General features: G+C 42.7%; 1 protein-coding gene and 10 non-coding genes across 18 annotated transcripts in view; 10 read left to right on the top strand and 1 right to left on the bottom strand.

Moving 5' to 3' along the window:
- Positions 1-247: 247 nt before the first annotated feature.
- trnaf-gaa lies at positions 248-320 on the top strand. The gene has a single exon. It is a non-coding gene; the product is annotated as a tRNA-Phe (tRNA).
- Positions 321-724: 404 nt separating this feature from the next.
- On the top strand, positions 725-797 carry trnak-uuu. Its single transcript has one exon. It is a non-coding gene; the product is annotated as a tRNA-Lys (tRNA).
- A 315-nt stretch (positions 798-1,112) lies between these two features.
- trnaf-gaa lies at positions 1,113-1,185 on the top strand. Its single transcript has one exon. It is a non-coding gene; the product is annotated as a tRNA-Phe (tRNA).
- A 360-nt stretch (positions 1,186-1,545) lies between these two features.
- Positions 1,546-1,618, top strand: trnaf-gaa. The gene has a single exon. It is a non-coding gene; the product is annotated as a tRNA-Phe (tRNA).
- Positions 1,619-2,431: 813 nt separating this feature from the next.
- Positions 2,432-2,504, top strand: trnak-uuu. Its single transcript has one exon. It is a non-coding gene; the product is annotated as a tRNA-Lys (tRNA).
- A 320-nt stretch (positions 2,505-2,824) lies between these two features.
- On the top strand, positions 2,825-2,897 carry trnaf-gaa. The gene has a single exon. It is a non-coding gene; the product is annotated as a tRNA-Phe (tRNA).
- Positions 2,898-3,302: 405 nt separating this feature from the next.
- Positions 3,303-3,375, top strand: trnak-uuu. The gene has a single exon. It is a non-coding gene; the product is annotated as a tRNA-Lys (tRNA).
- Positions 3,376-5,856: 2,481 nt separating this feature from the next.
- On the top strand, positions 5,857-5,929 carry trnaf-gaa. Its single transcript has one exon. It is a non-coding gene; the product is annotated as a tRNA-Phe (tRNA).
- A 611-nt stretch (positions 5,930-6,540) lies between these two features.
- Positions 6,541-6,613, top strand: trnav-gac. The gene has a single exon. It is a non-coding gene; the product is annotated as a tRNA-Val (tRNA).
- A 262-nt stretch (positions 6,614-6,875) lies between these two features.
- On the top strand, positions 6,876-6,948 carry trnak-uuu. Its single transcript has one exon. It is a non-coding gene; the product is annotated as a tRNA-Lys (tRNA).
- A 4,216-nt stretch (positions 6,949-11,164) lies between these two features.
- The window catches only part of chl1b (cell adhesion molecule L1-like b), a 68,593-nt gene continuing 53,559 nt past the window's right edge, over positions 11,165-26,198 (bottom strand). For 7 of the 8 annotated variants that reach the window (XM_037101971.1, XM_037101974.1, XM_037101976.1 and 4 more), the window contains 7 exons: positions 25,905-26,109; positions 25,650-25,772; positions 22,382-22,561; positions 20,180-20,251; positions 16,795-16,926; positions 15,774-15,846; positions 11,165-13,489 (listed from right to left, as the gene is read on the bottom strand). In XM_037101971.1, coding sequence (XP_036957866.1) covers positions 13,285-13,489; positions 15,774-15,846; positions 16,795-16,926; positions 20,180-20,251; positions 22,382-22,561; positions 25,650-25,772; positions 25,905-26,109 — 990 coding nt within the window. In that variant the 3' untranslated portion in view covers positions 11,165-13,284. The remainder of the gene's footprint in view (positions 13,490-15,773; positions 15,847-16,794; positions 16,927-20,179; positions 20,252-22,381; positions 22,562-25,649; positions 25,773-25,904; positions 26,110-26,198) is intronic. The other variant, XM_037101979.1, reaches the window with a different exon arrangement.

Below are 26,198 nucleotides of genomic sequence, written 5' to 3'. Positions count from 1 at the left end.
TGCAGATTGAACCTTCGGCCCTACTGCTGACCGTTGATCCACCAACATTGAGAACAGTGCATTCTCTGACACCCATTAGAATTTAGGCTGAAACATGATTTCTGCAACCCCTTAATCTGCTCACAATTGTCCCTGAGAATACTGGCCTTTGACTGTCACACTACCAAGCGCAACATGATAAGACTTTGTTTTCAGAGCACTTTCATCATGTAATGGAACGCTGAAAACTGCAGATGCAGCTGTGCTTGCCGAAATAGCTCAGTTGGGAGAGCGTCAGACTGAAGATCTGAAGGTCCCTGGTTCAATCCCGGGTTTCGGCACATGTTACCTGCACTAGTGGAAGGGACCGCACGTTTGTCAGCTGCTGTCCTTGTATGCATGTTGCTGCTGATTATTGAACAAATTTAAAAGGTGCATATGGCGCCACACCGGAACAGGCCAATATCACTGTTTTAAAACATTTGAATAATGAAAGCCACACAACCCACCCCTTCAAAAAGACAATGGACTACCAGAACTAGCAGGACTTGTCCAGGCTTGGAACCCCACCGTTTTTTGCAGCCAAAGCAAATTCCGTTCTCCTTCTGGAGCAGCTGCAGTGTGGGATCCTGGCTCCACGTGCAACATGTACTCGACAGAACAACATGAAGCGTAATGGAAATTTCATCAGTTGACCGTGGAAGAGTGTTGGTCTTGGCAAAAATACTTGAATTCCTTGTCAAGAGCCTGGATAGCTCAGACGGTAGAGCATCAGACTTTTAATCTGAGGGTCCAGGGTTCAAGTCCCTGTTCAGGCGCAACAAGAATTCTTCCAATGGCTCCTCCATTTAGCATTTTGCTAAGGTGCTGCTCAGTGTGAATGCTCTTGCAGATTGAACCTTTGGCCCTACTGCTGACCGTTGATCCACCAAAATTGAGAACATTGCATTCTCTGACACCCTTTAGAATTTAGGCTGAAACATTATTTCTGCAACCCCTTAATCACAATTGTCCCTGAGAATACTGGCCTTTGACTGTCACGCTACCAAGTGCAACATGATAAGACTTTGTTTTCAGAGCACTTTCATCATGTAATGGAACGCTGAAAACTGCAGATTTTTACAGCTGTGCTCGCCGAAATAGCTCAGTTTGGAGAGCGTCAGACTGAAGATCTGAAGGTCCCTGGTTCAATCCCGGGTTTTGGCACATGCTAACTGCGCTAGTGGAAAGGACCGCCTGTTTGTCAGCTGCTGTACCACTCTTGTGATAGAGCTTTCAAAGCCAACTTTAAGGCCTTTTACCCAGCAGTAGATCGGCCCTACTGCTGACTGTTGATCCACCAACATTGAGAACACTGCATTCTCTTGAATCGTTGCCCTTCTGACACCCATTAGAATTTAGGCTGAAACATGATTTCTGCAACCCCTCAATCCGCCCACAATTGTCCCTGAGAATACTGGCCTTTGACTGTCACACTACCAAGCGCAACATGATAAGACTTTGTTTTCAGAGCACTTTCATCATGTATTGGAACGCTGAAAACTGCAGATTTTTACAGTTGTGCTTGCCGAAATAGCTCAGCTGGGAGAGCGTCAGACTGAAGATCTGAAGGTCCCTGGTTCAATCCTGGGTTTTGGCACATGCTAACTGCGCTAGTGGAAAGCACTGCATGTTTGTCAGCTGCTGTACCACTCTTGTTATAGAGCTTTCAAAGCCAACTTTAAGGCCTTTTACCCAGCAGTAGATCAATTTTGGAGGTTGGCTGGATGTTGCACATACTGGTCCACTCTTTACATATCGCTTGTCCTTGTATGCGTGTGGCTGCTGACTATTTAACAAATTTAAAAGGTGCATATGGCGCCACACAGGAACAGGCCAATATCACTGTTTTCAAACATTCGAAGAATGAAAGCCACACAACCCATACATGTGTGACTTCAACAAGACAATGGACTACCAGAAACAACCAAACATGATTTCTGCAATCCCTTAATCTGCTCACAATTGTCTCTGCGAATACTGGCCTTTGACTGTCACACTACCACGTGCAACATGATAAGACTTTGTTTTGTCATGTAATGGAATGCTGAAAACTGCAGATTTTTACAGCTGTGCTCGCTGAAATAGCTCAGCTGGCAGAGCGTCAGACTGAAGATCAGAAGGTCGCTGGTTCGATCCTGGGTTTTGACACATGCTACCTGCACTAGTGAAAGCAAAGGCACTGCACCTTTAACAAGACAATGGACTAGCAGGACTTGTCCAGGCTTGGAAGCACACCATTTTTTGCAGCCAAAGCAAATTCCGTTCTCCTTCTGGAGCAGCTGCAGTGTGGGATCCTGGCTCCACGTGTAACATGTTCTTGATAGAACAACATGAAGCGTAATGGAAATTTCATCAGTTGACCGTGGAACAGTGTTGATCTTGGCAAATATAGTTGACCCAGTTTGCAAGAGCCTGGATAGCTCAGACGGTAGAGCATCAGACTTTTAATCTGAGGGTCCAGGGTTCAAGTCCCTGTTCAGGCACAACAAGGATTCTTCCAATGGCTCCTCAATTTAGCGTTTTGCTAAGGTGCTGCTCAGTGTGAATGCTCTTGCAGATTGAACCTTTGGCCCTACTGCTGACCGTTGATCCACCAACATTGAGAACACTGCATTCTCTGACACCCATTAGAATTTAGGCTGAAACATGATTTCTGCAACCCCTAAATCCACCCACAATTGTCCCTGAGAATACTGGCCTTTGACTGTCACACTACCAAGCGCAACATGATAAGACTTTGTTTTCAGAGCACTTTCATCATGTATTGGAACGCTGAAAACTGCAGATTTTTACAGTTGTGCTTGCCGAGATAGCTCAGCTGGGAGAGCGTCAGACTGAAGATCTGAAGGTCCCTGGTTCAATCCCGGGTTTCGGCACATGCTAACTGCGCTAGTGGAAAGGACCGCATGTTTGTCAGCTGCTGTCCTTGTATGCATGTTGCTCCTGATTATTCAACAAATTTAAAAGGTGCATATGGCGCCACACCGGAACAGGCCAATATAACTGTTTTAAAACATTTCAAGAATGAAAGCCACACAACCCACCCCTTCAAAAAGACAATGGACTACCAGAACTAGCAGGACTTGTCCAGGCTTGGAACCCCACCGTTTTTTTGCAGCCAAAGCAAATTCCGTTCTCCTTCTGGAGCAGCTGCAGTGTGGGATCCTGGCTCCACGTGCAACATGTACTCGACAGAACAACATGAAGCGTAATGGAAATTTCATCAGTTGACCGTGGAACAGTGTTGGTCTTGGCAAAAATACTTGAGGTCCTTTTCAAGAGCCTGGATAGCTCAGACGGTAGAGCATCAGACTTTTAATCTGAGGGTCCAGGGTTCAAGTCCCTGTTCAGGCGCAACAAGGATTCTTCCAATGGCTCCTCCATTTAGCGTGCTGCTCAGTGTGAATGCTCTTGCAGATTGAACCTTCGGCCCTACTGCTGACCGTTGATCCACCAACATTGAGAACACTGCATTCTCTGGAATCGTTGCCCTTCTGACACCCACTAGAATTTAGGCTGAAACATGATTTCTGCAACCCCTTAATTCAAGATTCAAGATTCAAGAAGACTTTATTTATCCCGAGGGAAATTGTCTTGCAACAGTAGTAAAACAAAGTGAGAAAGGAATACAAAAGTAATAAATAATGGTAAAGTAATAAATAAACTAGTTACTAAGTACACAGAATGCAATCCAATCGTGAGCAGCATAAAACTGAAATAAAAGAACACAATAAGATTGAATAAAGTGACAAGTGGTATAAAGTGAAAAAAAATTAGTAAATTTAGCAGCAGCATGAAATAGCAGCAATTTACTAAGTCCAGTGCAGGAGATTTACAAGGTCCAGTGCACACTCAATAAGTGATGGAAGTGATAGGAAATGATATTGATTTGATTTGGCTCAGGTGACAGTGTCTCCACTGTCCCTCCCGCGACCAGAGGTGGATGCATTAAACAGTCTGATGGCCTGAGGGAGAAAAGACTTCCTCAGGCGCTCCGTGTTACATCGGGGTGGGATGAGTCTGCTGATGAAGGTGCTGCTGTGTGAGTTTAGCACCTGATTGAGAGGGTGAATGTTGTTGTCCAGGATACTATGCAGTTTGCACAGCATCCTCCTTTCAGACACCACCACCAAAGAGTCCAGTTGGACCCCCAGGACGGAGCCAGCCTTCCTGATGATCCTACTGATCTTGTTGGCATCTGCTGCCCTCAGCCTGCTGCCCCAGCACACAACCCCAAAAAAGATGGCACTGGCTACCACCGACTGGTAGAACATCCTCAGCATGATGTTGCAGACATTGAAGGACCTGAGTCTCCTCAGGAAATGGAGTCGGCTCTGGCCCTTCTTCTACACAGCCTCTGTGTTCTTGGCCCAGTCCAGTTTGTTATCCAGGTGGACTCCAAGGTATTTGTAATCCTGGACCACCTCAACAGTCACACCTTTGATGGAGACAGGTGTGTGTGCAGCTTTCCTCCCGCGGAAGTCCACCACCAGCTCCTTTGTCTTAGTGGTGTTAAGATGCAGATGGTTATTCTCACACCAATTGACGAAGGAGTCCACAACGCCCCTGTACTCCTCCTCCTTCTCCTCACTGATACAGTCAACAATTGCAGAGTCGTCCGAGAACTTCTGCAGGTGGCAGGTCTCAGAACTGAAAGTCCGAGGTGTACAGGGTGAACAGAAATGGTGAGAGAACAGTTCCCTGTGGTGCCCCGGTGCTGCTGACCACAGTGTCAGACACACCGTCCTGCAGTCTGACATACTGTGGTCCACCTGTCAAATAGTCCGTGATCCAAGAAACCAGGTGAGGGTCCACCCGCATCGCCATCAGTTTGCTCCCGAGCAGGGCAGGCCGGATGGTGTTGAACGCACTGGAGAAGTCAAAAAACATGATTCTCACAGTCCTTCCTGATCTGTCCAGATAGGTGCTGGCACAGTGGAGCAGGAAGATGATGGCGTCCTCCACTCCTAGTTTCTGCTGGTAGGCGAATTGAAGAGGGTCCAGTGACGAGCTGACCAGGGGCCAAAGAAGTGAGAGGATCAGCCTCTCCAGAGACTTCATCAGGTGGGACGTCAGTGCCACCGGTCTTTAGTCGTTGGGGGTGCTGGGACGCGTCTTCTTCGGTACCGGAACCAGGCAAGATGTCTTCCACAGCACAGGGACCCTCTGCAGACTCAGGCTCAGGTTGAAGATGTGCTGCAGGACTCCACTCAGCTGGGATGCACACGCTTTGAGGACCCTCGGGCTGACACCGTCAGGACCTGCTGCCTTGCCTGGGCGGAGTCTGCACAGCTCCTTCCTCACCTGCTCTGCAGTGAACGTCAGTGTGCCATGTGTGTTGGTGGGGGTGGGGGGAGATGATGGTGGGGTAGAGAGGACAGGTAGGGTGAAGTCCGGAAAGAGCTGTGTGGGAGGGGGGACAGCAGGGCCAGAGGTTTGGAGGTGGGTGGATGTGGAGAAGCTGGGGGAGGGGTAGTTCGGAGCCCTCTCGTCAAATCTATTGAAGAACAGATTCAGCTCGTTGGCACGTTCAATACCCCCCCCTGTTGTCTGGCTTCCAGGTGGTTTGTAGCCAGTGATGCTGCTCATGCCGTTCCACACTTCCTGCAAGTTGTTCTGCTGGAGTTTGCGTTCCAGCTTCCTCCTGTAGCTGTCTTTACCCTGTTGGATCCTCTCCTTAAGCTCCCCCTGGACCCGCCTCTGCCCACAATTGTCCCTGAGAATACTGGCCTTTGACTGTCACACTACCAAGCGCAACATGATAAGACTTTGTTTTCAGAGCACTTTCATCATGTAATGGAACGCTGAAAACTGCAGATTTTTACAGCTGTGCTCGCCGAAATAGCTCAGCTGGGAGAGCGTCAGACTGAAGATCTGAAGGTCCCTGGTTCAATCCCGGGTTTCGGCACATGCTAACTGCGCTAGTGGAAAGGACCGCATGTTTGTCAGCTGCTGTACCACTCTTGTGATAGAGCTTTCAAAGCCAACTTTAAGGCCTTTTACCCAGCAGTAGATCAGTTTTGGAGGTTGGCTGGATGTTGCACATACTGGTCCACTCTTTACATATCGCTTGTCCTTGTATGCGTGTGGCTGCTGACTATTTAACAAATTTAAAAGGTGCATATGGCGCCACACAGGAACAGGCCAATATCACTGTTTTCAAACATTCGAAGAATGAAAGCCACACAACCCATACATGTGTGACTTCAACAAGACAATGGACTACCAGAACTGGCAGGACTTGTCCAGGCTTGGAACCCCACCGTTTTTTGTGGAAGGTTGGCTGGATGTTGCACATTCTGGTCCATGTTTTACAAATCGCTTGTCCTTGTATGCGTGTGGCTGCTGATTATTGAACAAATTTAGCCTGAAACATGATTTCTGCAACCCCTTAATCTGCTCACAATTGTCTCTGCGAATACTGGCCTTTGACTGTCACACTACCACGTGCAACATGATAAGACTTTGTTTCGTCATGTAATGGAACGCTGAAAACTGCAGATTTTTACAGCTGTGCTCGCCGAAATAGCTCAGCTGGGAGAGCGTCAGACTGACGATCAGAAGGTCGCTGGTTCGATCCTGGGTTTCGACACATGCTACCTGCACTAGTGAAAGCAAAGGCACTGCACCTTTAACAAGACAATGGACTAGCAGGACTTGTCCAGGCTTGGAAGCACACCATTTTTTGCAGCCAAAGCAAATTCCGTTCTCCTTCTGGAGCAGCTGCAGTGTGGGATCCTGGCTCCACATGCAACATGTACTCGAGAGAACAACATGAAGCGTAATGGAAATTTCATCAGTTGACCGTGGAACAGTGTTGATCTTGGCAAAAATACTTGAGTTCCTTTTCAAGAGCCTGGATAGCTCAGACGGCAGAGCATCAGACTTTTAATCTGAGGGTCCAGGGTTCAAGTCCCTGTTCAGGCACAACAAGGATCCTTCCAATGGCTCCTTGATTTAGCATTTCGCCAAGGCATTGCTCACGTGAATGCTCTTGCAGATTGAACCTTTGGCTCAATTGCTGATCCACCAACACTGAGAAGCATTGAGGCTTACAGCTATAATAATCAGGGCAGGTGAAATTATTTTCCCCAAGACTCATTATTGCACCGCAGCTGTTAGTATTTTATTTTAGTTTTTTTTCTTTATTGCGTATTAGCTGCTCTTAGTGCTGAAGTAAGGTAAGAGCGGTACAGGCCCGCTCGACTCTGTTTTGATGTTGCTTAGTTCAGAACAGCTTCACTTCACTTCAACTTCACTTTTTAGAGCTGCCTCTTCTGTGTTTGGGAGCTTCCACATTTCTTCCACATTACAGCTGGATTTGGTTCGTGGTCCAAATTTACCAGAAAAAAGATCAAGAAAAGAAAGAAAGAACACAAACAAGCAGCGCGATTTGTGTACATGGTGGAAGGTAAAACAATGTCAGCATATTTGCCACTGAAAAACTTTGCTTTACCTTGCTTGAGCATTACCAATCATTCGTCAAGCCTACTTTCAAAATGTTTAGAGTTGTAAAAGTTTAAATGCTTTGAAATGGGAAAAAGCAGGTACGTTTTAGAAAGAGTAAAAGAAAAGTAGGTAATTATGACTTGATTCAAAATGTATGCAGTGTAAATGCATGAATAAAAATCAATAGTAAAGGAACTGGTGGAATCATTGCGACACATGACGTATATTTCTGTAATGATTAGATACAAAATTAATATGTGTTTCCCATCTACGTGAACATCTTCTGTAGACTTTAAAGGTTGGTGTTAAGTGCTCGAAAGGCATAAATGTAATTCACTGAGCTCATTTTATACATTACAGAGAACTCTGTGCTTCACATTAACTTTAAAAAGAATAAAGAAAAAAGGGGCCTGTAATTAAAGAAGTCAAAGCTAAAAATGGAAGCAATATATTGTTGAAGATGTGTGAGAACCATGCTGTGCTAACAGGTGGAGTGTGCTGCAGGAATACTCTTTTTTTTTTTAAGCTGTCTATGGATATATTGCTTCTCTGTGAAATCTTCTTGCTGCTTGAATCCGCTGAAGCTGTTCTCTGTGTCATTAAGCAACGCATACCATGCCGACACATTTTAACAGGAGGCCTACAAAGGTTGAATGCTGGATAATGAATTGATAGTGATATTTGTTGATTTTGCATATGGACAACAATTCTAAGACAGAGTTGGACCTGAACTAGTTTCAGCTACCCCTTAGAATTTTTACAGGTTCACGCAACTGTCAACAAGTGTCATGAGCATGCACGAGATTCAATTTTGCATGTGAGGATTGCTGGTAATGGAGAACCACTGTGTGACCTTCCGTGTAAATGATGCCCTGACCTCCCTGATCACTTTAGGAAGCATCCCCACGGCTGTGCAGCATTTCTACATTTTTGAGTGTTGCATTGACAAAATCAAGGTTTTTTTTCTTTTCTTTTTTCCATTTTCAAAATCTGTCTGCACGCCATTTGCAGTATACAAGTTTTATCATAGTGCATTTGACCCATCCTAGCTATTATGCCTATAGCACTGCAGCCCAAGGGACCAACTTTGGTTGTAAGGGCCCGTTAACACAAATTTGAATGGGGGTCTTGCGTTCATGTTGTGGTGCTCCGGATGCCAAAGTACTACTATTAATAATAAGTCTAGCAGCATGAATGTCCAAAAACACAACCGAGTTGAACATAATATTTCGTGTGTATCAGCTCAGTTTGACTTTGTATAGCAGTGTGTACCAGCACCTTGTTTTGTCTGTCGATGCAGCAGTCGCTGTAGGATCGTCACGCAAAAATACAAATCGTTCTATGGCGAAGGCACGATCAGTCGCAGAGTAGGACGACTCTTACACAGGTATCACTTCATCACTCAGTTTGGTCTTTTGCACCATTGTGAAGATATGCCTCACATCCTGAGCCACTGTGGTCGCCTGCTGTAAATGAAGCAGCAACGTATAACATCAGTCATATATTCAAATAACTTAAATGCATCCCCAATTACTTAGCCTGGCACTTTTTACTGAATGTATACAGTTGCTTGGTGCTCTTAAGTGGCCTTTTTGCCTCTGATTCATGTATTTCGTAGCACTATGCGCTATAGAAACTTTGCTCCACAAGTAGTCCGGTCACTTATCACCCCAGCACATTTGGTCGCTAAGTGACGTCAGCTGATCTGTAGCCTACTTCATATTGGAAAAAACGTACTCCTAGCCCACTAGTATGGATGAATTCCACATTGACTTTAATATTTTTGGAAAATACGGTGATTTCGACTCTTGGCAAAGGGCTGAGTTGTCATCACCGGTCAAGAAAAGAAAAAGAGAGGAAAGCAGCGAAGAGGGAGAAGTGAAATGGCACTAAGTTTTGGATGACAGAGACGTTGATAAAACAGAGGATCGATATGAAGTGAACACCAAGAAGAGCACGGTTTGGGCCATTTCAGTTGTAAAAGGCTGGTTAGTGGACTTGAATTTCAGCAGACGATTGATCACTTGTGTTCTAAAGAATGGTCTCTGGCGGTCATTATCGGGAAAATAAGTCCCTTCAGGATGAATCCGGTTTGTCCTGTCGGGACTTATTTTCCCGATAATGACTGCCGTTCTATACATTATCCCTTACATAAATCAGAGTTGTTATTATGTCCATGCTGGATTCATAGAAGCTCAGCCAGCGACTCAACTCAGGAGCCACCACTGACTCACTTCCTCACTGTTAACCTCCAGTTTGTTTCCTTTTTTCCCCTCTATTCTCTGAATGCTTATGAAGCGGATTCATCTTCATGACGAGTCATGCCACCCCAGCAAATTTTTGTACCCAATTAAGACATTGTATACAGTTAAGCTGTCTCTAGAATCCTCCCTTTAGCTGTGTTAAATAGCTAAAAAACACAACAAAAAACCACACGCACTAAACAGTCACTGAAGGCTCCAGTTCTCTGTTACGTGTTACATATTCTCAGGGATATGTGCAGATTGTTGCCAATGTGTAGATTCAAGCCAACTGGCCAAGGTAATCATTCAAAATCTAACCAAATGTAACAGTAGAAAATGTTTTGATTTGATTGAAAGTGCACTTAAACGCCCATGTGAATGTTGAACGGCTACTGATTGATAGAAGACGGCAAGTCTGGAGGATATGGTCACAATTTAGCTTCACTAACTCAACCAGTTGAAGGCCCATATAGTTCCAGCTGAACTTCAGAATTTATTTTAGTAAAGAACAATTGTGGATTGTGTCCTCCAGCTCAAGTCGTACAAGGAAGCAAGCACTTAATGACAGCGTGGACAGCAGGAATTATTACAGCGACCAACAACTCTTTCAAAGTACACATGTGTGCGCTGCGTTACTTTAAGATCGACTTTCAAATCCAACAAATGCATGTGTTGTATCATATTGTCTTTTTTCACAGTGTTTATTCTAAGAGGCTTTGTCCAAACTGCACTCCACCAGCTGTGCCGTAATTCAGCTTCTCTCCAGAGAGCAATAATTGTTATATTGCAGAATTAAGCTCTAAGTAGCTTCCCGCACCACTAATTGCATGTACAGCGACACATCCAGCTGTTGATATTGTTGCAAAAGAGCTAAGGACCTTCGCTGCAGCTACCACAGGGTCCGTTATCAACACCTGAAGGTCATTTTTAGTGAAATCTGAAGCCTCAAACCGCCGCAGCGACGGCAAACCTGGGCTGTGTGATGACAGAGTGTCTGAGGCGCATGTGACCCGCGCAGCGAGAACCCTCACGCTGACACATTCCACTCCCTGCCATCAAGCATCAGACATGATTACAGCTCTCGCTCCATGATCCAGTGCCCGCCTGAGCCCACTCCTTTGATTTCTCATGATTCTCTCCTGCAGCCGAGGTAATCAAACAAGATGCTCAACTCAGACGGAGACTTGACCCTGGCGTGACATCTGTTAAAGTCGCGCCGCAAAACGTGTAACTATTTGTCAAACATCTCCAATTTCAGTCAGAGGGAATGAGGATGTTTCGATAGGAAGTGCTTTCTCTCAGGTCAAACTTTACCGCTGACTGGAGGTAAAGACAGAGATTTATTCAGTCGTGTATTCAGCCATGGGGGCAATACAAACAGTTCTGTGGATATCGAGACATAAATGATGTGATGGTTGTGACCAAACAGGTAGTCAGACCTTTACCAGGAGGTAAGAAAGTAAAGCAATTTAATGACATCAAAAAACACCAATTAACATTCTTAACATGCAATGACTGTTTTTTTTTTGTTTTTGTTTTTTTGTTTTTACAAAACATTGCAATTTTTCTGAATATGGTGCTAACGTTAATGCAGAACAACATGGTGGTTGTGTTTTGAACAGCTGTATACATGAATGTAGAGAGTAAGGCTTGTTAGGACTGATGGAACAGTGACTACAGTGAATAGTATCTCAGCAGGGTAGGGAGATGTGGAATGCCATGCAACCAGATGACACTAATCTGAGGTTCTACAGGTTCTACACACTTCCTTCTCAAAAGGGGCAGTCTGTCACTTTATGCAAGAAAGTCATTGTGTTTACTGACCGTGGAAAGTACTGCTTAGGTACAAGTACTGTTGTATAGGCTAATGTTCTGTGTCTCAGGTACATTGTCAAGTCTGGAAAAGAAAACCCGATGACACCACTGTGATGTCACAGGGGTAATCTCAACATGACGTTGAGATAACACATTTGAAAAAGGGGGCATGGAATTTTTAAAAACTTGGGCATTTAACTTGTAGTATCTTTCTAATGAAAGAAAGATGAATTATTTTTATTTTTTAATTTTTTTTTTTTACAGGGTGTCAGTAGTAGTCCTCCATCATAATGGATAAACAACCCTAAATCACTGGAGAACTGCATTAAAGGAATAGTCTGATGTTTTGGCAAATGTGCTTAATAACCTATAAGACGGTCTATCAACTTAATAGAAACCACAGCTAGCAGTCAGGTGGCTTAGCCTCACATGGAAGCAGGGAAACAGCGAGCTTTTCACTGTTCACAGGTAACAACGTGCAGATCAGCTCTGAATTCACCGATACCTGTTATACCTTGTTTGTTTATTGTGTGCAAAAAAACTGTTTGTTATAACAACATCCATTTTCCCAAGGTTATTTCTTGTCTGTAAATGTTATTTTTATATATATATATATATATATATATATATATATATGCATACATATACAATTTACCAGTTCACAGTCTTCATGCTAGGCTGTGCCAACCAGCTGCTGGCCAAAGTTTCATTTCTACCGTATGGACAGGGAAGTAGTATCAATTCTGTAATTTATTGCTCGGAAGGAAAGCAAATACACTTTTTCCAAAATGTCAAACTGTTCCTTTAAAGACCATGTAGCTGCTTGTGTGACTCAAATGTATTTTTGTGTTTTGGTTTTGGTTTTTTTTACAGAAAATTAATTTAGTTTATAACAGCTATTGGTAAAAATTTCATCTATAAACTGGATTGAATTGTAATTTTACTCGTAGTTTTACAAATTCAGATAAGAAACTGACACATGTTCTAATCATAATCTGTTTTTAAGTGAATGGGTAATGGGCTGTTACAGTAAGCACACACTGAGGACTGTGATTTATACTGTTCAGAGAATATAAAGGCTAAACAAGACATAAGTAAATCATATTTTCTCATAACATTACAGGGAGATTCATGACTCAAAAAAAATCATTGTTTATGATATGTAAGGATATGTAAATGTCCTTGTTATTTTGTCAGGTATAAAACCACTGGGGAAAAAAAAATAAGTTAATAGGCAACTTTTATACACATCTTACAACATATTTAATGAATCCATTTCAAATATAAAAAGGTCAGTAATATTTGCTCCAATTCAAAAATATCAACTTGATATCTCCACTTATATGTGGTCTTCTACAAGATGACATTGGAGGCAATGCTGCATGTAATGATGTGCAATGGAGAGTGAAACATTTGTATAAACAGTACTGCAGCTGAAGAAATGGAGATACAAAAAAAAAAAGAAAATCCAAGCCCTCTAAATCTTTTGTGTGATAATAATTATAAAAAAAAAGACACTCCACACATACAATATACACTATATATACACAGTATTTAGTAATGGTCATTCTGTTGCAACTTGACAAAACAGAGCTTTATAAAATGAGAGTGGCAGTGTGCAGTTGGCAATGACGCATTACATTTGACACAAAACTTGTGCTCGGTATGGATAATGTCTGATTCCTCTTTCATTTGTTCCTCCCAGCAGGTTTGATGAAAACGGCGTCCAGGGGACGATGGCTGACGGTTCTGCTCCTCATGCCGGGGTCTGAGCGGTGGCTTTGATCTCAGCGGACACCCTCTTCTCCTTTCGCCCGGCGTACTCGCCGATAAAAGAACCGTCCTCGTTGAACTGAACATCCTCGTCGCCGTAGTCCACTAGACTGTCACCGCTGTCCCCCGCTTTGATCTCTCTGCTCAGCGAGTGTTGGCTGCCCTTCAGTGGCTTCTCATCGTTGTCGCTGCAAAAGAGGAACAGTGGATTTAGAACCACCTCATTTCACCCATGGCTTCACTCTATGGCTTACTGGAGAGGAGGGAAGGGTGCATGCTCCAGCTACCACTGCCACTACGATGAGCCTCTGTGACTCAAATTAGCATTTACCTCTGGCTGACCGATGGGACGTAATCACAGAGACGCATATGTTGAGGCAATATTAATCATTATGCATCAATACATAGACAAAGTAATGACTTGATAAAAAATTAGGGGGTCATTAAATGGGTGTTGATTATTGAGGCTGCTCATGCTGTGGTCCTGTAACACATTTTAACTGCCACACTACTAAACATTAAGTGCTTTTAAATGATGAGCTTCATAAGTAACTTTGTGGACCCTAACCTTGAAGCCGCATGCTAGAAGTCAAACCTGTCTAGTTAAATCATAAGTATTTGCTAAGTGGAGATTTAGGCATCAGTCACTCTGATGAAATTGAGAGACCCAAAATTAGTTTGCCAATATATATTCCTGTAAACTTCTTAAAATGACAAAAATAGCACATTAAACTGTTTTAGTGGAAAGCGGTCGTAGTTTTTCTTTGCAGACTCCAAAGCTAGCAACTGTTGCTCTATGTTAGTAAGCCGTGAGAGGCACAGAGACCAGGAACCTGTTCTTTGGACTGTCGCAGAAAATTTCAACATGATTCCATCGTAAAGAAATCCACAGTCCAGCAGCGTTAAACAACTTGAAAGTACAGTATGTAAGAATTGGCAACCTCTCAAATTCAAGCTCACGACAAACAGGGGGCAGCATATCACCAGAGTAACCACTAACTGCCGCTAATTTTAGCTGCCGCTGGCTAGTAAACCCAGTTGACTGTGCAGTTTGCAGGATATTAGCTGGCTCTGCCTGGACTGGTTCTGAGCACCAGGGGGGCATTGGCAGTGTGATTAGCATGCATAATTCAATAGATATCTCTACAGCACAATACATAGACGTCTTCAACATAATATGAAATCTGTTCTTCCTTCACATTCTGTTAATAATTCAAGTTAATTTTTGTATGTTTTAAATTAAAATCTGACATATTGCACCTTTGAACAAATCCTCCTATATGCAGACAAGGAAGGTCTCAATTTTCACCTCATATCACAATCCACTCACATATGGCCAATAAAAGTGAACAATAGGTATAAAATTACTATAAATTGATACACAGAGAGCCCTTTTAATACTTCCAGAGAATTGTAGGAGATGATACATTCTCATATCTATACAGTAACTATTAAGCTATGACCTGCAGCGGCTTAGCTTCAGGGGAAACAGGGAAACAGCTAGCCAAAATCCACCCTCCAGCATTAAAGCCTCCAAATTAATTAATATTAATATTACATATTGTATTCACTTTTTAACATGTTGTGTTTATTCTGGTGGATATGTGTATTTCCCAAAATGTTGAATTATTCCTTTAAGTTCAAAATATTGTTTCCCCCTTAAAAATATTAGTTCTGGATATTATGTCACAAGCTGTGGTGACTTCCTCTTTATGATACTGACTATTTTTGAATACAGATGTTTCCTAGCAACAGGTTAAAGTTTTATGATTCACCAAAAAACAAAACTTTATGATTTATTAATAGCTAGTACAAACAGCTCTTGGGAGACAACATGAGTCTAAATCCTATCACACTGAGCCACTTTTTGACTTCATCACATCAGCATTTGTTGTGCTGTGCAGATCCCACTGATTGGAGAATTACACTGGGACTCATACTGCGGTAGACTGTTATGAATTGGACCACTAAAGGATTAATGAAACGTGCCCAGATATTACTGCCCTGGAGATGAGCTGCTTTCAATTACACTGATTGGTTTTAGCCCCCCGCAGTGCACTGGGCAGCCTGCATTTAGCTCCACCCGGTCAGAAAGTGCCACATCTGAACGGCCCGGCGGCTCCCTTTATGATGCAATGTCTATCACAAACACCAACACAACGCTATCAAAGCTCACAGTGTCCTATAAAGGGATGCTACCACTCTGACTACACTCGTGTGTAAACAGCTCAGGGATGCTGCTACTGTTTATCACATACTTTACAGTTACTCGGTCCATCAAATGTCTTGAACAGAAGAAGTGCAAGGCTCCCCGTGAACCTCGCGCATGCTGGGTTTCAGCCAGAGGAGGAAAGCAGAGAGAATCACTGAGAGAAGAGGATGGAAACGACCGCTAGCACAAGAAGAATTCATACAATATTGCGCGTGAATTGCAGTGAGGTGGTGAAATACTGCTCAGGGGGTTATGCTTACCTGTATTCACAAAATGTGTCATCATTCATGCCCTGGGACTCCACGTCTGGGTGAAGGTCCTCTTTTTCTTTTACTGCTCATAAAATGAGGAGAAGATATCAGTGATTTCCACAAGAGACGGCAGCCAATGAAGATCATTTTCTCCCCTGACTGTTGCGTCTGCCCCTGATCCAATGCACTCACTCAACGAATGTCAGTGCAAGCTTCAAAAGACTGCAATATGTCAAACAAATGATGTTCAGATACATTTTCTTGTGATATTTTGAAACATACATCTAATTATATATAAAAAACAAGCTTTTATATGCATTCTTTTTATACAAATGTTACATTAATGTCAAAAATATTTAATATAGAGCAAGTGAAAATATACGATTCTATATGTGGTGTAACAGAAAAGAAAAAAAGAAAAAAAATGGCTCAGGCAAATGAAAGAAAAGCTTGTTGGGGCTCCGGGTGATAATGAGAAGTTAATGAGAAAACAAAGGACAGCGCTGCGCCTCGCTATTTTTTCTGCTGACGAGTGGAGCGATCGCTGCCCAGACGACAACCTGATGGCCATTAGCTGTGAATAATAAAGCCGATAAGGACTCTCATGTCCCCAACAGCAGGAATAACATTGAGATACCACAGAGCTTATGTCATCATTCCCTGTGCAGCGGCCCCGTGTGCAGCATTTGCATTTTGTCTCGCTGTGGGCTGCACTTTGTTTAGATTGCTGCTGGAAAAAGCTGCGTGTCTAAATAATGTAAAATTCAAATGCTGGACATAAGGTAGAAACACTCATTTTCCTATCAATACACAAGCCTTTTTTTTAATAAACATTTGCGTTAAAATTATTCTGTGGCCTGAAATAAATAAAACATATCAGCTTACATACTCCTGTAAAGGCTTGTAAGGGTGACTGATTAATTCTTTCATAGCAACAAACAGAGAAATGGAAATATAATGAAATGATCGGAGCAGCTATTAGTATTCACGCATGTTAGGGGTGTGTGTGTGCTTCTAAGTGTGCACCTACCTGAATATTTCCCTCCTTTATTTCTGTTGACAAAGCAGGCGATTAACACAATGAGTGTGAGGAGAGCGATGGCACACATCAGGCCGATGAACCAGCCCTGGGTGGATATCCCTCCATGGATGCTGGCCAGACCTGAGGAGAACAAAAGCCCGTGACTTTGACACGCCTTGGCCTTTTCATCACGACACTTGATTGAATGTTTACAATCGACAAAGCCTATCTGATGCAAAGGCGGGAGGTGGCAGGGCGCGCTGCTGCTGGAAACGCTCCAATATTAATATTAAACAGCTAATCCTGCTTGTCTAATTAATCAAGTAAGGAACGCTGTACAAATGTAATTCCTGCTAGCGAGTCTGCGTGGCTAAATTAAATCCTAGTGACACCGCAAAGCACCACACGCCGCGGCTTGAGTCACTGCTCAAGGACACGCTTGGTGCGCCTGAACTCTGTTCAATGAGAGGTCAATTAGTTTTGCCTGCTTTTCTTTCTTTTTTCTTGTTTTAACTGGAGCTATTTTGGGCTTCCCTCCTCACCTGCGGACCTTGTCGAGATAACGTCTTCAAATATACTAGAATTATCAACCCGGCTGTTAGGAATAAGCCGCACAGTGTATTCTGTCCCAGGTTCCAGCCCGTCAATGATGTGGAAAGTCTTAGAGGTGTTTAAGGCCTCTGATATCTTCCAGAGACCCTCACCTGTGCAGAGGGTGAATGATCAGGATGAGAACACTACACTCTAAATCTAGTGCAGATATGGATGAAGACACACGATGGGCCATTTCAGACACAACACATCTAATGTAGTGAGCTGTTTCACCTACACATTCTACATAAAATCACTCAAACGAACAGCAAAACATATGAGCTTACGCTTCTTCATATATGCAATGTAAAACTCTGTGTGCTCTCCTCCAGATATCCAGCTGATATTAGCAAACCTGTCGCTGACAGCTGAGCTAACATTCAACAGGACTGGGACTGACGGAGAAATGAGAGAAGATGAGAGAGGAGAGAAATGGCAGAGATGGTTTAGTAAAGGACAAAGCAGATCAAAGCTATCATGAAGAGGTTGGGAGCATTGCCATTATGCGATACTGCACTTCACCTTCCATAAAAGAGGCGAGCATGCTTTTTTGTTTCCTAACACTAGCGTAAGGAGGCATCAATTATGTCTGATGGAGGGGGACATCGGGTGAGTCCCTCAACAATAAAAATGACAAGAGTAATGTGGATATGGAAATGAAATCGCTATATGGAGCCTGCAAAGCTAAATGGAGATCTACAGAAATCTTATGGGAGACGTGCCGTCAGCATTGTGTGAAGTGTTCTGAATGTGCTATAGAGTTTGTTACGTCATCACATCATAGAAATATATTTTACACACCCAAACTGGTCAACTCTCGTTCAGATTTCGACAGTAAAACTCAGGTCTGGAGATTTTAGAAAAACAGTGTTGAGGTCACTTAACCCCTACAGAGTATTTGTTGGTCAGAGGAGACCCTATGAAAACATTCAGATTACTTCTGTTTTTCGTATAATTTTCATTAAATTTACTGTTCAATTATAAAAACTGTTTATCTTTTTCCATGATGATTTAAATAATTCCAATAATAAAAAAAAACACATACTTATGTTTAATATTATTTTTTCTTTAAAATAATAACATCCAACTCTTTTATTTTAATTATAAATCTATTAAAATCTTTGGATTAGTTAAATTCATTAAGTGAACTAGAATGGCACTACTAGAATGGTGCATACCTCTGCCAAGGCCCTACAGTCCCCATTTGCAGTCATTCATACCAGCCGCCTTAATGTTCCTGCTTTTTTTTCATTAAGGTCCATACATTATTCCCTGAGAAATTGACAAAAATGTTGAAAAATGCCCTATCACAATGTTAAAGAAATGAGAAGAAAAAAATGCTGCACCTAAAGTTAATGGGGTCTATTGTGGGCTGAGACCCAACATACATCCAAGTTTTGTGGAAATTTGTTCTGCAGATTTTCTGCAATCCTGCTGACAAACCAGCCAACCAACAGACATGAGTGAAAACAAAAACCCCTTGGTGGATCAACTAAAAGTGACTCAATGGCAGCCACAGCTCTGATTATACTCTCTTTACGTCCCTTATGTATCCAATTATTAGTTGGCTTTAATAATCCTATTCTTTACATCATTCACTATCAAACAAGAGTAAATTTCATCTGTGCAAAGCTTCAGATACCTCAGAAGTATACAATAAAGCATTCTGATACCCAACTGGGAAAAAAGAAAAATCTAATAATGTGGTGAATGATGTGCATCATTAATATGGGAAAAGTAAGCTTTGACAGCAGCTGTCTCGGCCAGTCAACAAAGCACAATCCACTTCATTTCCCCATGGCAAACATGCAAATCTTCTGCTGTGTCCCAGCTCAGGTGCATTATTTGCTCAGGTGATAATTCAGCACACAAGGACACCTGCGTCTGTGATGTCCATCCCAACCACTGCAAATGATATTCTCTGACTAATGTTGATGGATTAGTCTGCAACTACGGTAATTCTAATCATTGGAACTGTATGATGACTTCCACTGACATGGGCCCCAGAACTAAAAATATCCCAAGGCTGGCTGCCGTGGTTTGTCACCGGTCGTGCTTCTCAGCTTGCTATTAAATGCTGTAGAAAGCAGCTGCTCACCCAGCAGGAAGCTGGTGCCCTGGAAGACGCCCCTTCAAAGTCAGGTGGCTTTTTTCATAAGGAGAGGCAAGGAAATATTCTCATATAGGAGCTTTCAGAAGCTTCCACTTATCCACTTATCTCAAGAGTTCTGTGAATATCACCCTCCCAGTATGAGCTCACACATCCCCAGCATAGTCCAGGAGGACATTCCTCCTCTCTGTATTTTCTCTGCTGGCCCAGACAACCGCTTGTCCCAGAGCGGTGTTGCTGTTTACCCAGTTGAAGATTACATGGAAATGTCAGGTGACTGTTCTGGTCAATATACTGACGTGTACAGGAGGGACCGGGGCCCAACAAATCAATCACTGACAATTAGACATATTTGTCCCCTTCCAGTGACTGCACTCTGCAGCAACACTGTCGGCTCGGGATATAGATCTTGTATCCTAGATTTCCCCCGTGGTGCAGCAGAGAAATTAAAACCTGCCTTTTCATGAGCATGCACTTGTCAAACAATAACATTGAGCTGTTACTGCACATTCACACCCTTGTTTCCATTGGAGATTATTTTGTAAATAATACACGGAATAGAGTTTAGGCTACATAATTTTCAGATCTATTTTGGCAGGTCATCATGCCACCTAGCAACATCCATACTCTTTTCACTGTTTCTGTTTTTCTCTGGTTTGATGCTCGACGTGTCAGAATGTGCTGCAGCTCTACCTATAGTGGAACGAGTAGGTTTGGTCACTGGGGACTTTCGAGTGCTTGGAGGTGAGGGGGAAGCTGACTTTCCTAAAAAAGAAAGACAGAGCTTGTGGTTATCAATTGGAATAGAGCTTGGGGAACTACAGTCTACTGTTAGCACACATGCTTTTGGCTAAGCTCAAACTCAACTAAATTAGTAACTAATCATGAGGACTACATGTTTCATTGAAACATAATCTAAGAAAACAAAAACTGCATTTTATTCATACACAAGGTGAGGTGTTATGGTAATAAATTTCACTTGATCTTGAATAAGTTTTCCTTTTACACATCATTAAGAGGAAGAAGGGCAGATGTGTGTGGCGTGTCTGATGTTCTTCCTGGGTTTGGCTCTTAAAGCACCATTTAATTCCTCAGCTTGAGTTAGACAAGCTGCACTGAGTCTGCTGTTGCTAGGATAAAAGTCAATATTCGTTTACAGTCACTAATGAGCCAAGATTAATATGAATTTATAATTGGGTTACTCATTATCATTGCTATTTGAGAGGAAGCCTAAGACTTCATCTTAGAAAAAGTTGACATTTTTCTAATGAAAGGAGGCATCAGAGTGCTCTCTGCTGATGGCAAGGGCAAACAGCAGACAAGGTCAATTATCTGCAGAGGAGCCGAGTGTTTGGAGCTTTTTGATTCAGTGCAAGCAAAATAAAATGTGTTGAACTGCTTGATAATGGGACACCTGATAATTTATTCAGGCCTGTAGCATCTACACCTGTCTACATTTTCTAAATCTAAAGCATGCATGAGCTACCTTCAGTAATAACTGTGACTGTTAAACATGCCATACCAACATACAGCACATTTAGAGATGAATAATCCATAATCCATTCCATATGTTATCAACATTTTTTCAGGGCAATTTGAGATTGTATGTGTAGGTATGACATGCCACAGTGTCTACATGAGAACAAATCTACATACTGATGCCAACAGTGGAAGCCAGAATGGAAGCTGTGGGGAAAATAAAGAAAAGCAAGAAAGAAAAAGACAGACAAACAATGCATTGCTAAGCAGACATTTACACACACACATTACCAATACACACTGTATGATCAAAGGTAATGCTGAAAGCAGTACACTTTTTAGTGGCACACGAGAAAGCAAGGCAGAGGACAATTAACAGGACACTGACACATATACACACACAGATAGTACAGCTGCCATGAATAACTTAAATGCTCGAATCTTAAGAGTGTCCCACACACGTAAGGGCTCCGCAAAATTGCAATTCAAAATAAGAAATGAGTCCCTCTCCCTGTAATCATTTTCGCTGGCTTTTCAGCATGCAAATAAACAACCCCTAAGAGCCAATTAAGTTTCTTTCTGTGATTGTAAGGATTCTTCCAGTAAACACTAAGTAATCGCTCACATATTCAACACCTGCAGTGTGTTCCAACATTAAGTTGAGCTTGTTGTTCTTGCAAAACACAACTTGAATGACATGCTAAATTTCTTCAGGGTGCATTTGTATTAAAAGTGCCACCCAATTATTTATGCTGCTGACAGTATCTGTTGCTGCAGTTCATTTCATCACTGACACCTAGGTGAGTCCACACACACTTTCCTGTTTCATTTCCCATCCAATCATTCATAACACCGACCGCAATCTCACAGAAGCTTGACTTGAGTCTGAGCCAGCTGAAGTATAGTGTGCAGTCCTCAACAAATGATATGTAATTGAAAAGAAAAGATTACATGTTACAAGCCGGCTCATTATGATTACTTACCCATCAACTCTTTCATGATTACACAATTTCAATATCAAAACCTTCAGTTTCCCTCCTGCTCAAAGCAATTTTCTTTCTTCTCTGATTGTTTCATAGCTCACACACTCTGTCCAATCAATAAGCACTTGCTCTCTCATGACAATGACAAATGAAAACCTCCACTACACCCATATGAAATTGTTTACCCACAAAAATTACTTACATGGAGATATGAAAAGCTTGGCTGCCCAGGCATATATCATATTCTACTAGTTCAATGCCATTTTGAAGTAGTGACAAGGCTTCGGCACCCACTTCACTTCTGCCCGTCTGCGTTTTCTCGTTGTCTCCACCAGGAAGCGACATACTCAGCCCCACCAACCCACCCACACCCACAAGCTTATGCACATGTACAGAGCCTAGTAGAGCGCTTTCTACACCCTCTGTCACTCACTTGTTTCTAGGGTAGTGATGCTCTCCTCGCTGACAACAGGCCCGCAGCCCATCGTGGTGCAGGAGCGTAGGTAGAACTTGTATTTGCTCACAGGCTCCAAGTCGCGCAGGATCCACTTGGTGGTGTCGGGGTTGCTGATGTCTACTGTCTGCAGTGGCCCCATTTCCTCTGTGTCATTGACTGGATGTAGAAATATGCACACACAAAAAAAACAGTGAATGCTTTAGCTTACGTGCTGCAAAATCACAGTGCAAATATTTTGCATGAAAGGGTTTCATCCTGGGAATCTACCAGTTGGTATAGGAGGATGTGCAGGGCATACAGGGCAAACAAAGAACATTTAGGAGGGTCCAGGAGATTACTCTGTAATTACACTGAAAAAGTAGGTAAATAAGAACCGTTTAATCATCTGTATACACTATTTATTAATTAATAATAAAGTTAATAAGGGAGCCTTCTTGCTCATTTTCAGTTCTTTGCCTTGATGGTATTGTATTCCTGAACCGGGGTGCTTGTTAGCTCCTATCCCTGTAACTAGATTGTAATTTCAGTGACAATGTGGTGAAAAAGTGCCTTTTATATTCTACAGCCCACATGCTCTCTACTTACACTTGAATAAGGGAGGATCTCCCATGTTTTTTCATTATTTAGCCTGCTGGTATTGTGCTATTGCTCAGCTCTTTAAGCTCAGCAGGGATTACTCTTGCATGCTTTCTAAAAAATGAATAAAAATAGAGAAAACCACAAAGTTGCAATTTATCTTTTACTAGTCACTGAGTGATCCCCGTAGTTCCTTTACCCACACTTGTTAAAGCTGCAGCTTGCACTGTCACCAGCCACTGGCATTTCAGAATACGTCCAGCGGACAATCACAAGACATTTCAGCAATGCCAAAGAAAGCAAATGTCAATTCTCATTTTGGCTTCCATTTTGGATTTTTGGCTTCAGCAAAAGATAACTTGGCTTTATACCCCACTAAGTTGTTATTTTGTATATAACGAATACACAGTTTGTGTCCTGCACATTTTCAAATTGAACTTGTTGGTGTTGCCTCTGTCTACATTTTGATGGGATCTCATTTTTCACTACGTAAAGCAGCCCAGTAGGTAGGGAGGTGGCATTTATGTTCTTTGTAACAAAAACAAACACAGCAGGTGTTGAGGTGACCTTTGCTGTGAGAGAGGTTCAGCGTCTCTCTGGTAGGAGGTAACAGAAACAATGGCGAGAATGTATTGGCCTGCTTCTCTTTTGCCTGGACACCACCCACTGTTATCAGACATCACGACTTCCTTTTGTTTTGTTTTGCTTTATCTCTAGGGACAAATGGTCCATTTTTGGTAAATTATGCAATCCAGGCTGCTACAGAGAAGACCCACAAGCGTCATGTTTCTACCCCATGGATGGACAATTTCTCACTAATCCGGAGACTCTTAGGCCTGACAGCTGGTGTACATGATGTTATAGAGTGAACTGGCCGAAGGCTGCTGACTTCAGACAATAACATCTCCAAATATTCTTCAGCCCTGCTGGGCCAAATATGGTTGACCTTGTGGAGTGGAAAACAGACCAAGAGTCAGCAGCACTGAAATCCGAGAATGACCCGACTCTAAGTATGAGTTGAACTCAAATTGAAAGAAAAACAGACTTTAACTGAAGCAAAGGTCATTTGTAACTCCCACTCGTGTAGGAGCGGATCAGTGCAGCGTAAGCTTCACTTAGTCCACTCTGGACTAGTTGCTCTACAGTAACTCAAATAAAGAAGTGTTAAAACATTCCATAAATACATTTGCAGTGTAAATGTAAACTGTAGCTACTATGCCACACAGAATGTCAACATAGGAGACATATTTTGACAGAATGGATCGAGTGTGAGCTCTCAGCTTCACCTTTGTGACACACTTATCTTTTCCTTGTCAAGTGGTGTGAATACCTTCTTGAGAGGCAGTCGAATAGTTGTTCAGCCTGCACTGGCCTACTCTCCCTGAGGCTTTGGTGTAGATAGCAGCTCTTTAAGGCAGTGTGACCATACCACCCACTCAATGCTGACGGGAACATTCAGCATTTACATTCAGGAATTTATTTCGGACTTATACTTTCTTTACACAGTAAATGAACAGCTGTTAATATCACTAAAAAGTGTACTGGTAGAGGTCCTATCATGTCCATATCTTCTGGACATATTGCCTCACTTCTGCCATTGTATTGATAAAGTCACAGACCTTTTTTGGTGACAACTTCAACAACAAAAAAAACAAGTTAGTTAAAGAGTTTAAACATGCTGGTATTCCTGCTTGCTCAGTGTGTTGTTACAAATCCTGTGAAACCTGCGAGATGTGAAGCTATAAAAGGCTGCTGTGAAGATGGGCGTAGACCTTAAACAGCTACGTTGCAACTTCAGATTTCACTTGTGCCACTGATGATCCACTGACAGCTGGCTACATTATCCTCAACATTTCACACATGACTTCCTTCAAGGGGACTTCAACAAAAGTCACACTTCATAGAGTCCATCAGCTTTATTACTGTGGCCCAATGAAAATGTCCTCTCCTGGAAGACTGTATGACACTCAGCCCTCTTGTGCAGCCGCCAAATCAAACTCAATTAGCCGGGAAATGCGGCGCTAAGACGTTGTTGGAAGTTAGTCATTAGCTCGGTTATGACTTTTGTTTAAGGACAGCAAAGTGTGCACACATTGGATGTGTTCAGTGATGGTATCCCCAAGGACTTTGAGCTATGGTAAGGATGTCCCCTCTGGACAGGATCAGGTCAGTAAAGCTAGACCTTAACAGACTGTGACACAGTGGCCTTGGTCAGCACTGGCTGAGCCACAATCATGACACACAGGCCAGCCGACATCACCCTGACATGTTTCCTATACACACACTCTGATCTCACCATGACCCTGGCCCTATTAGAGTCGCAAAATGATTTTCCTTTCCTTGCTGAGGATCATGGGTTAGACAATCACCAGCAAGCCAAAGATCCTCACCTCTCTTTTACCAATATACTCATGCACTGTATGCACTTGTCTGTATCAACACAATACAATTTAATATGGAGGTCGAGGCTTTGAATTTAAAGCAGTGAGGCTGATATAGAGTCACTGTTTCTAAATTGAAATATATGGCCTGTGTGTTGTTGTATACACTGTAAACAGAGGAATGTAAACGCCACTGAAAACAAGAGGAAAAACATAACCTCCCAGTGGGGGCATGATCATTATATCTGAGTTAGTTAAGTACAAGCATGTGGGTTGAGGATACGTACCTAGCTGATACTCGAGAAGATAACCAGTGAGAACCCCATTAGGCTCCAATGGCGGGGCCCAGACCAGAGAGATACTGTGCTTTTGTACCTCTGCGACCCTGAAAACAGGATTTTTCTCTGGGACTGTGGGAGCAAAGAAGGTAATACACACAATAAGCAGTCGAATTCTGCAACCCAGTTTTCTTGGCTATTATTAGATTTTCCCTTCAGTAGTTGTGAATCAATACACTCCATGCTGTTTTTCAACAATCCTACCTCCCTCTGGGGTTTTGAAGTTGACGGGATGACTGCCCGGGCCGTTGCCCCGCCCGTTGAAGGTCATGACGATGAGGCTGTACTCGGAGAAGGGCGTTAGGCCCGGTATCACAGCATGGTTCCGGTCCCCGGGGAACGTTAGCGTGTGTTTGTCTCCGTGGCTCTTCTTTGAGTTCACCAGACTGCGCAGACGCCACCAGCTTATCTACATTCAGTAAGAAACACAGAGCAGAGTCCTCAGCAATAGCCACAAGACATCACACTTCCTATATTTGTATATGTGTAAGAGAATGC

The sequence above is a fragment of the Acanthopagrus latus genome, chromosome 6 (genome assembly GCF_904848185.1).
Source record: "Acanthopagrus latus isolate v.2019 chromosome 6, fAcaLat1.1, whole genome shotgun sequence".
Classification (NCBI taxonomy): domain Eukaryota; kingdom Metazoa; phylum Chordata; class Actinopteri; order Spariformes; family Sparidae; genus Acanthopagrus; species Acanthopagrus latus.
The sequence above is the reverse complement of the archived record's forward strand: the minus strand, read 5'-3'. Positions and strand labels throughout refer to the sequence as shown.